Source organism: Kryptolebias marmoratus, linkage group LG20 (assembly GCF_001649575.2).
Source record: "Kryptolebias marmoratus isolate JLee-2015 linkage group LG20, ASM164957v2, whole genome shotgun sequence".
NCBI classification, from domain to species: Eukaryota; Metazoa; Chordata; class Actinopteri; order Cyprinodontiformes; family Rivulidae; genus Kryptolebias; species Kryptolebias marmoratus.
The window spans coordinates 15,399,460-15,411,030 of record NC_051449.1 but is presented as its reverse complement, the minus strand read 5'-3'; the positions used below and the strand labels follow the sequence as shown (position 1 = coordinate 15,411,030).

Sequence of the window (11,571 nt, the reverse complement as noted above, 5' to 3'; positions counted from 1 at the left end):
AGTGCAGGCGGGGCCTGTCACTTGTCGTCATCACGTCATCACGTCATTTGCCTAAAGGCGTGATTAAAGGTGTCTTCAGCCAGGACACGCGGGAGCGTGATATCCCATAGTACATATGTTGTACCGAGTGAATCGACTGAAAGGGAACTAGTTCTGTTTCTGTCAATGAGGAGAGGCTGACCTGATAATATACCTGAACTGCAGTATTATAACATAAAGAGATAGTTCAGATCTGTTAAAGTGGGCTCCTGTTGTAGATAGCTCTTTGAATAACCTCAGTTTGCAAAAACAGAGTTTAATTCTGATCAGACTGACGAGCTAATGGCTAGTCTGAGTAAAGCAAAGACTAAAGTTCATTGTTGTCATTTTAAAATAACTCAAATCTCAAAAACACCATAGCTGTTCACACAAGGGCAGAAATACTGTGATATTCCTGCTGGAAGCTGCGCAAGAAATGCTACAGCTAACTGCTGCTGCTGCTATTTCTGCTTGCAAATACACTTTAGGTCCTGGCCTCCCTCTGACTAGTTTTTATTTCATCTATATGATCAGAATTAAACTCTGTTTCTCCAAAATGAGGCCATTCAAAGAGCTATCTCCAACAGGTAAGATAATAACTGTTCATAATGCTTCTCCTGGACCACATTTTAAAATATCTAAACTATACCTTTAATATTTCTCTGGGCTTCTGTGATGCAAAATAATGTCATATCAAGTGTCCATCACAGTGCATGTGACATGTTTGGTGTGTGTGTGTGTGTGTGTGTGTGTAAGCAGATGCTGCAGACTCAACCCAAGCTCTGATGCTAACAGACGGCTCCATCTCTACAGTCCAATCCACTTCACTGTCGGACCTCTCAAATATCACAGTTTTAGGTCTGAACAAATCTGGATCTGTCATTATATGACTTTGATGTGTGTGTGTGTGTGTGTGTGTCTTAATGCATTCTTCAGTGAGTGTCACAACTTCCTGTCTGCTCCTCAGCCCTTAGCAATAACCAGATCTCAGATCTCAATGGGGAGGCCTTCAGAAACCTACCGTTCCTCCACACCTTACAGCTGGACCACAACCTCCTGACCAGCCAGTCTCTGCAGGGTGGAGCTCTGACCAACCTCACCCAGCTGGAGGTTCTCGCCTTGGGCCACAACCTCATCAACATGGTGGGTACATCAACAATCGAAAATAATGTCCACTGCTGATGGGTTAAATTTTGCGGTTATGTTTTAGCACAGTGAGGTTTGCAAATCAGGTATTGGGTTGCAATGATTTTAATTTATTCAAAGAAGGGACATGAACAGTTCTTAGATTTTACACTGAAAAATCCAATAAAATCCAATAAATAATTCACCCACCGGCTGCAGGTCCAGGCAGGCTGCTTTAAAGGCACAAAGGCTTTGCTGAGCCTGAAGCTGGAGGGAAACCTGCTCACCAGTTTGGACTCTGGGTCGTTTCCTCTGAATGGGTTCAGGGTCCTGGAGAGTCTGGATCTGTCAGACAACTTGATCGATCATCTGGAGAGATACAGGTTAGAACGTGTTCAGTTCTTTTGACAAACTCCAGGTCTCATCTGCAGCACAATGTTCCCTTGCTGTCTTAGTTTTAGAGGTCTGGTGAGCTTGAAGACCCTAGATCTCTCCAGAAACCGTCTGAGTTCTGCACCTGCCGAGGCCTTTTCCTACCTCAGCTGGCTGACGAACCTCAACCTGGACCTCAACACGTGGAACTGTACCTGCGAGCTGCTGGAGCTGGCTGCGGTCCTGTCCAACTTCATCCAACAACCTGACAAGGTGCATCAACACGAGCAACATAACTCGTTAGCTGCCACACTTCATAAATACATTCAACAATGCAATAATAGCACAAAATCTTTTTCAAGATGAAGAACATCTTATACTGAAATCGTAGCAACACTGATTAAATCATGGTAATCTCAGTCAAAATGTGAACCAACATGTTTCCTCCCTGCTGCTGTCAGACCCTGTATACCGGCCGTCGGATGATATGTGTGAGTGCCGACAACCCGGCTGTGACCACAGTGCTGGAGCTGACTGAGGCCAACTGCGTCCCATCCAATCAGAACATCACACTGAAGATCGAGACGAGAGGCAGCGTGACGCCTCAACTGTATGCTCGAGATCTGGCCATCGCTGCGGTCCTCTGCTTCATCGGTGAGAATGAGCCACAGCACAGAGACAAATCAAATGTTCAGCTCTTCTGAATCATCTTTACTTTGGAGGGGTGATTACTCAATGGGTGCAGATGGAGCACAGGTGAGAATAATGGTCAGACAGAGTAAAAACAAGTTAAACATATTGAAAAAAGAAAAAATCCAAATAAAAAGGAGGGGAAACAAAATAACAGAATTAAACTTTACCTCCAAAACAAAACCCAAAGATCTCAAGATCGTGACAGTACCCCTCCTCTTAGGGACAACTCCCAACAAACCCAAAGAGTCCATCCATTGTCAGGCAGGTGGAGGGGGTCCTGGTAGGAGGGACCAGGTAAAAATAAAGAGTCGATAATAAGTCTGGGCGTGACAGTCAAGGGATATTATAAACTCAACCTCTGAAACAAAACCCAAAGAGCTCAAGATCATGACACTTTCCAAAATTCTTTAGACTGTAGCTGCTTTTCACTAATTTTAAGATCAAACCATTACCAGAAAAATATTTTTTGGGATTTTAACTCACTTAACTCTGACCCATGACTCATCTAGCCACGAATGGGCAGTATTGTGTTGACGCACAACAGAATGACTTTTGACGAAAACCACTTGTGAGTGGTTCAAAACGTTTCCACAGGACATAACCCATTTAAAGACGATGAGGTCCTTTTGCTTGAATACCTGTACCTGAAATGGTGACCCTGAACGGTGATTATTTCCTGTTGTGACGTCCTTCAGGTGGTGTTGCTTTGACTCTGCTGTGTGTCCTCATTTACCATCGAGTATCTCGGAGGAAGAACGTGAAAGAAAGTCAAAGACTGAAAGAGGAAGAAGAGAGAAGCAGCCCTGTAGCCAATCATGTCAACCACCTCGATGCTAGAGAGAGGACGAGGGACTTTTACTTTCAAGCCAACGGCGGTGAGTCGTGGAACAAAGAGGCCATGATGTTGGATGGAAGAACAGATCGCCACGGTGGCCAGTTTAGGTCCAGAGTGGATGTTAATGGCGGCTCTTTGCAGTGCCCTCACTGCAACGCTGTTGGGCAGATTCCAAACCCGATGAAAAAGGACAACTGGATGAACGGAGGAGTCAAGGTTGAGGAGAACCAAGAGAGATTGAGAGCTAGGATGATAACAGATGAGGAGAGAAGGAGGAGAGCAAGTCAGCAACAAAACTTGAGCAGGGATATGTCGAAGTTTTATTCTCATAACAGCACCAACTCATCTTCTCATCCACTGAGAGGAAGTACAGAGACCTGGCCATCGCATAGGACTGACAGGAACACGGACAACCACAGGTCTGATGTGGAGGCAAAGGTCAGAGGTTATGAGACATTACACTGCAAGAGCTGCCACAGGACATACAGATCACCAGAGCAGAATGGGATTCAAGACAAGATCAATCCGAAAGACCCCTCTGCGCTGAATGGCAGAGGGAGGAATGGTCAGTATGAAAAGATAAAAACTGCAGGGTTCAAAAGAGAAACAAGAAATGTAAAATTTGATCTGCAGAGTTCAAGAAGCAGCCAAGGCAAGGGTGGTCAGGAGGAGGCTGCAACTCACCGAGACAACGAGAAGGATAGAGGAAGGAGACACAAAGTGCAATCAGGCCGCACACTCAAGGTCAAACTAAACCTAAACCCCCTTAGAAAAAGCAAAGTTTACCCTGGGAGGAAAAATGACCAAGCTCACGCAGAAAACAAGAGCTCCAAGAGGAGTAAAGAGAAAAGACGACATGGAAAGGAAAGAGAGGGGGAGGTAGAGGAAGATGGAAAATATGGCAAGAAATCAAAGAGCAGCAGAGAGAGAAGGAGGAAATCCTCCAAAAGTGGAGATTCGTCAAAGGATGGTGGGGACGAGGAAGAGCAAAAAGGAGCGGGAGGACAGAAAAGCAGCAAGTCCAAAAGTGAGAAGGTTGGCAAAGAAAGTTCAGAAGGCGACCAGGTCAAGAACCCAAACCCAGAGAGCTCCCAGTCTGCTGATGGTACCACCGCTGCTGTCAGCACTCAAAGTCTGCAGGCTCATCAGTACCAGGCAGCTGGAGCGGCACTGGGCAGAGCTCAGCTCCTCTCCCAGCATCCCTTCTCCTTCCTCCCTGCTGACAAGAATCGGACTACCAGCCTCTCGTTGCTCGGAGCAGCTGGCTCACAGCTAACTGGCAGCAGCCTGTCTCTTCAGACAGGGAATGTTCTGCTCAACACCCTCGCTCCAGGATCCAATTCTCTACTTCCTGCCGGTCTGGCAAATCCTGTAGCTCCTGCCGTAGGATTCACTGGGTTCAACGTGGCTCCAAGAGGATCCACGGAGAGCCTGAGCAGACAAGCCGCAGGAGGGATCATGTCTTCGGTTTCCTCGCTTCTAGCTAACACTGTTCACAGCAGCTCAGTACACTCAGCCCTTCCTCAAATGCCACAATCTGAAGAACCTATCCTGAGTTCAGTGAACCCAGCTGCTGGTCCAGCGCTCTCGTCTCTGAGCCAGTTGCCTTCGAACAGCTCTGCTCTTGTGACTTCACTGAAGCCCGATTCATCGCTGGGTCAAGGATTTCAGACCGGGGAAGGACTACCTCAGCTGCCCACTAAGTCACAAGTACCCCAAACCCAAGATGGCGTCGCCGACCAGGGTCAGGATGAAGTAACTGGAGTTACCACTCTGGCTCCAGAACCGGAGACTACGGTGGAGAACATGTCCAACAACAACAGCCAGACGGAGAGCAGGAACGTTCCTGGTGGTGTGCCTCAAACTGACGGAGCGGCAGTGGGGGGGTCAGGAGGCAGCATGAATGCGGCAGGTGTGTCTGTTTTGGACGTCTCAGCGCCTGGTGTGTCCACACAGAGTGAATCGTCCCCAAGAGCCGGGGCAGCTGCTCTCCTGCAGCAGGAGTACCTGTCAGAGGAAGGAGGCTCCTCCCCGAGGAGGAGGCTGAGGCTCATTCTTCCCGAAAAGGTGTCCAGCCGCCCGCCCACCGCGTTGGAGAGGAAAATACGATAGCAGCTCCCATTGTTGTTTTGAGTTTGTCTGTGGGTAAAGATTTGACTAAAGGACAGAGAATACTGCCGTTAAAACGAATGCCTTCATTCTCACTGAGTGTTAATGTGAAGAACCACGACACAAACCTCCCTTTGGTCTTTGTTTTCTGTTTTGTTGCAACTGCAAATGGTGTAAAACGTCATGTTCAAAAACTAAAAGGATATTTTAAATATAAACCAGTCAGCCATAAGAACATGGATGATACTGTGGGTTTTTAAAACCAAACACCGGGGGTCACCCCTCAACACAAAATGTCTGCTCTCGTATCTCTTCGTTCACTTGGCCTGTTTTTGTTAAGGTAAGGTTTCAGATTTCTTGTTTCCTGGAACTTGATGATATTTAAACCCACATGTGCCGAAACGGTTGGAAACGTTAGAATTTGCACTCATTTCATGCCCTCCGTGCAAAACCTACACTATGATGGGGATATTATGCAAACCACTGATAGATAAATGTTGCTGTTAGAAAAAAAACAAAGAAACAAAAAAATAGGAGTTTGAAGTGCTTCCATTTTTCAAATCTGTGTTGGCAAAAAGAAAATGAATACTCCTCACCTGGAACTGGTTCGGCCTTCAGAGGAAACAGCCCCTGCCCAGTTTGTAAACGTCTGTAATACATTTTATGAATTTTTAAAAGTGTGCATTTGGTTATGGACTGACATTACCTGATCAGAAAAGCAGTTATTTCTGCTGAAACATTCTTGCCAGAGGTGCCACAGCTAGCTGCTGCTGCTATTTAAACTTTCAGTTAACCATCATATTTTATGTAACCATCCATGCATTGTGAAACTGATGGCAATGTAAAAGTAAAAAAAAAAAAATTGTGTTTGAGTAATCAGCTGTAAAACTTCTGACATCAGAGCTGTTTTAAAGCAACATTGTTTGGTTCTGGTCTCGGTCCAACCCGAACAAGCCGTTAGCTCTTCAGTCCAGCCAGTCGGTCAAAGAGCTGTCTGCAAGTAAGACATTAACTAATCATAACCTTTCCACAGAACCGCACTTCAAAGGATCTGCAAATGCAAGGTTTAAAAATAAATGTAAAAAAAACACTAATATTATATTTGTTCTTTAATTTACAAAGCTGCTTAATAAAGACCCAGGATTCCTTGAGAATTGCACATCATTGATGTGTTTGCACTCAGGGGACGCGTTAAGGATGACTCTCAGCTACGACCACATCAACTTTACCTCATTATCTGTAGTTTTGTGGAAGTTGGAGTCATTTTTGTGGTAGCAAAGGTGTATTAGCTGTAGCAGCCATCTTGGATCAGCTGTACATGAACATCCAAAGATTACTTTAGATATTTAGTTTCAGCCAACACACAACAACATCTGCATTAAAGAAAGACTTTTGTTCTAATTTCACCTGTTCACCCTGATTTTTGATTATGTTTAGCTCCTTTTTACAACACGTGGCCGTGCAAAGCCGTGTCAAACCTTAGCTGATTGATTGGTGGTAGTGCTGTATTTGATTCACATAAATTCACATTAAATACGGTCCTAGGCTTTGGGCAGGGGTAGGTAGTCCTGGTTGAGTGCCACTAAGCTGCATGTTTTACTCGTTTCCCTGCTCCAACACACCTGATTCAGTGATTAAATGACCTATTCATGTTCTGCAGAAGCCTGTTAATCACCCATTGATTCAAATCAGGTGTGTTGGAGCAGAGAAACAAGTAAAACATGCAGGATGGTGGCCCTCGAGGACCAGTAGACACTAAAGGAACACTGTTAAGCAATTCCATAAATTATTTTCCATATTTACTTAATATTGAAAAAAATATTTTTTTCTTGGTGTATTTTTTGACACGAGGCATGAATCATTATTGCACTGCTAATGGTTCATCCCTAAAAAGTAGCCACAAGAACCAGTCAAAGAAAGTATGAAAAGCTAACAGAAGTTAAAAATACACCTTATAAAATATTTTAAAGGCATTTGTTTTGTGATCACAAACAGAAGGGGTCAGGACGGAGGCAGAAGGTGTGCTGTGGTGTTCAGGGAAGGTACAGATATTATTTGCAGTTAAATAAAACAACATGAAAGAGGCCGGTTTTGGAGTAATGACTGCACGTTAATGCAGCGTCGACTTTATTCTCAAACACGTTATTAGAATCTAAAAATAAGAAGATCTTCATGGTTGTTGCCCAGAGTCCTTTCATCTGCCAAAAAACACATGAATACAAAGAGATATAGAGCAGGAGAGGTACGTCTCTCATCATTATCATTAACACTAAAACAAACCTCATTTTGATTAAAAAACATTAAAACACAGCCAGTTATAGTTTCTTAAATAGTCTCTGAGCACAGAGGAATACAGATGACAAAAGAGACCACGCACCCCAATCACCCACTCTCTGTCTCATTAACACTTCACACACTCACACACACACACAGTCTGGATCCAAATCAATATTATCAACAGACATATGCCAGGAAGAGGAGCTAGCATGGTACAAAGGAGAAGTTGTTTTTTTTTGTTTTTCAGCAAAAAAATTGTTTGACATTTTATTATTTCAGGGACTAAAATAGATCAGATTTCTTCAAGAGGACAAGGAGAGTTCTTTAATCCGGTAATTATTCACAGTTGGTGGCTGGGTAAACAAACAAGAAGCTTCAGGGTGACGCTCCAGGTCTTTCTCTTATTTATCTTTAGCTGAATAAAGCAGCATAAATCCAGTCTTTATTGCTGTATTCGCTTCTCAGAATGACCACAAGTTTTCTGTCCCTGCAGACGGTTTGAGGGGACGAACAGCACTGTGTAACTACAAATCCAGTGGGGTGTGTGGGGGGGGGACACAGTCGGAGTCGTATTTGGTTTATAATCTTAAGTTTTTTTTATGCTGTGCTCTTTTGGCTTTGGGTGTAGAAGGACACAGCAAATATGAGGTCAAAAAAAAAAGAAGAAGCAAACAAACAAAAAGAAAACCAGCTGGCCTTAAATTGACGAGTTAAACAATTATGTTACAGCAATTTACACATGCTCTGCGGAGCCTTTAGGTGCCCATCATAAACACCATCCTTAGTAAAAATGAGAAACTACATATGAAAAATTTCTGAGCAGACAGAAAATAGTTAAATGTTGGAGTAAATACACTGATCTGCATGGGTCACAGCACAACCTCTCGTTTATGAACACATTTTTTTTACTGAAACAGGAGCAGTAAGAGACCAGCAGAAAAGATACAGCCAATAACAGGTGTTCATGTCACTTGGTAACACTGTTTTCTCTTAAACAAATATCATACATAATTTTATTTCATTATCCTTCTGCTGGGGTTTTTTTTTAAGTGCTGAATTCATGTTTAGTTCACATTGTCAATAAGTCGGTTCATTGTTGGAGTTTTCATTGGGTTCAGGTGAGAAGCAGGCTGACCTGGGCTGACGGAGGTTCACGGTGTGGCAGTAGAAGGGTCAGGTTTTTTTTGGTGTCGTTTGGTCCTGAGATTAGCTCAGATACAAAGGTTTGTCTCTCTGAAGACCTCTGCAAGCAAAGACAAGGAAACTAAAGTGAGGACAGAAACTAAAGTAAATATGGTCAGGATGACCCAAAATGATGAATATAACCAGCAGAGAAAGAAGTCTGACATATCCTCCCATGTAAGAGAAGCATTGGTGTAACAGTGGACTGAAGCTTTACCTTTAAATAAATAAAAACTTTACAGTTCTGTGGTGCAACGAGGAAACTTCATTCTTCACATAAAGCATTTTGTTTTGTTTCTTGTCATTTTCTCATTTTTACTGTGTTGGTTTTGTGACACCAAGTGGTAAAGTCAACATACGTTTATCTTTATGAGTACCTCCCAGTATTTTGTTTTGCAAATTAATATCTTAAATTAATTACATTCAGAAAAACAAACAAGCTAACACCACAACAGGGGTGGAACCAGAGGGAGGAGTTTGGAGTTTAAAATCCTGCTTTGGTGTTACTTCCTTTCTTATTGTTTGTTTTAAGACTGTTTCATTTTGTGATATGATTATTCTGTTTAAAAAACCAAGACATTACCTTGTGCAAATTTAAAAAATGAAAAGAACCAAAGTGTGCAAAATGTTTGATAATAATAGTAGAGGTATTTGGGGCTTCAGGAGGGAAAATAATTCAGAAAAAAACACTATATCCAGACTTTAAAAAGCTGCAGCTAACTTTCAGTACCTTCTATGGTTTCTGTCTGATCTGTATTATAACTCACTACATATTAGAAGAATTGAACTCCTTGTGGAACACGTTGTTAATACCAACCCGTTGCCATGGTAATCGCTGCTCCAGTCCAAAGAGGGGTGGTGGTTTGGTGTGTGGCGCCCCAGCTGGTGGTAGTCCACTGATGATGACATCATTGAGCCGCTGTTCAGCATACCTCCTCCCATTTGCTGATAGTCAGACTGGAGAGACGAATGGTAGCCCTGGGATAAAAAAAAAACAAGGAAGTTTAGATATGTGTTCTGCTAATATGAGCTGTGAAAGTTACAAGCACAACCCAGTACAGAACATTAGTGCTCACAGCAAACGTGAGGACAGCTGAATATTTACTCATTTTTAAAGTGGACATGTTCGGAGCTACTAATACACGACACTGTCAGCAAAATGGGAAAGAACCAAGACCAGTCTGTCTCTAAGCTTCCTACGATTGTTTACAAATTACTAACTGAGCCGCCTCGTCCAGCGGAGGCGTGAGCATTCAGAAATAAAGCGAGCACTGAGTGGACGTGGAGCACTACAGGTTCAATGTGTGACGGACGACTCTCTCACAGCATTTACAAAACATGACAAATCAACTCAGTTTAGTGATTCTCTTTGTGGTTCACCAAATTCTTCAACTAAATGTGTCACCATCAGCATTCTCCTCGGTAATGAATTTGTTTGTTGTTGTTTAGGTTTTTACATCCTGCAGCCAGGTGGTCACACATGCGGGCATCACTGCATCAGACCCTCGAGCCACAAACCCGGCTCATCTTTTCACAGGTTGACTGTTTCAGCTCTGTTCCTACCTCGCTTGGCTGCAGCGGGCTGACTTCAACCCTCCAATATGTACGTGTATTAAGGATTTCTCTGGAAATCCTTAATATAAGAAGATATAAGAACAACAGTCCTAAAATAGAACCTTGTGGAACGCCCATTTTCCAGTTTTTAAGGACTAATTTCATGTCAGTAATTTTGACAGTTTTCTATATTTTAAAATATAAACTGAACCAGTTAAGAGCTTTTTGAAATAATATTTTAAATACTTTATAATACTTTCTTTGTCTGCTTAAAAATCATTTAAAAATATTCTCATGAGTTTTAAAGAGCCGAGTTTTCTTTTGGATTAGTTGTCATTATATTTAAATATATTTGCAAAGAGACTTCCGGAAGCAAATGGAGTAGACGGCTGCGTCAGAGCCTCTCTCCCACCTTAGCATCGAAAACTCCCGTTCAGAACTCGCTAATATGCTCGCTATCTCGACAAAATAACATATGAACGGAAGGAGAAACACGTCGAGCCACAAAAAATCTATAAAAATGCCTAAAACTCAGGATAAAGGTACTCCGGTCGCGAAAGCTAACACGCGCTCGAATCAAGCTAACGACAACGTGGCTAGTGCGGGAGCTCAGAGCGATGCAGCGAACATGGACTCGGAAGGAATACTTAAGGCCATTGACGATTTGAAGACTGTTTTGAAAGTGGACAATACAAAGCTACAACAGAACATCGACCACCTGGGACATGAGATCAACGGTAAGCTGGACAGTATTGCCACGGATGTGCAGGGCTTGGCAAAACGAGTTGACGAGGCGGAGGCCCGCGTTCATCAAGTGGAGAAATGGGCAAAGGAGGCAACCGAGGCGCTGTGCTTCTGCATCGAACAACAGAGGAAAACGCAGCTTAAAGTGCTGGATTTAGAGTCCCGTTCCAGAAGAAACAATGTTCGTGTATTCGGGGTGCCAGAAGGTCAGGAGGGGAACTCCACCATACAGTATATTGAGACGCTTCTGAGAAGCGAGCTACAAATACCGGAGGACCTGGACTTGAAAATACAGCGCGCACATCGCACTCTGGCAAACAAGCCCCCACCCGACTCACCACCGAGGGCTATTATTGTCAACTTTCTGGAATTTTCTACAAAAGAAAAGATCTTAAGAGAAGTGTGGAAAAAAGGCAAGATCCAGGTGGGCTCTTCAAATATTCACTTCGACCACGATTATGCACCTGAGATAGTGAAGAAGCGCAGAGAATATATCGTGATCAAGAAAGTGCTCAAGGTAAAAGGCATACGCTTTCAAACACCGTTTACCAACATAAGGATCCACTGGGAATCAGGAACCCGCACATATTCCAGCGCACGGGAAGCCTACAACGAGCTGAAGAGACGCGGAATCCAGGTGGAGGAACCGGCGACAGCTGACC

General features: G+C 43.4%; 1 protein-coding gene across 1 annotated transcript in view; it reads right to left on the bottom strand.

The window, feature by feature from the left end:
- Window positions 1-8,613: 8,613 nt before the first annotated feature.
- The window catches only part of tox (thymocyte selection-associated high mobility group box), a 49,146-nt gene continuing 46,188 nt past the window's right edge, over window positions 8,614-11,571 (bottom strand). Inside the window, exons 9-10 of the mRNA XM_017422298.3 lie at window positions 9,429-9,589; window positions 8,614-8,672 (exon numbers count right to left, since the gene is read on the bottom strand). Coding sequence (XP_017277787.1) covers window positions 8,636-8,672; window positions 9,429-9,589 — 198 coding nt within the window. The 3' untranslated portion in view covers window positions 8,614-8,635. The remainder of the gene's footprint in view (window positions 8,673-9,428; window positions 9,590-11,571) is intronic.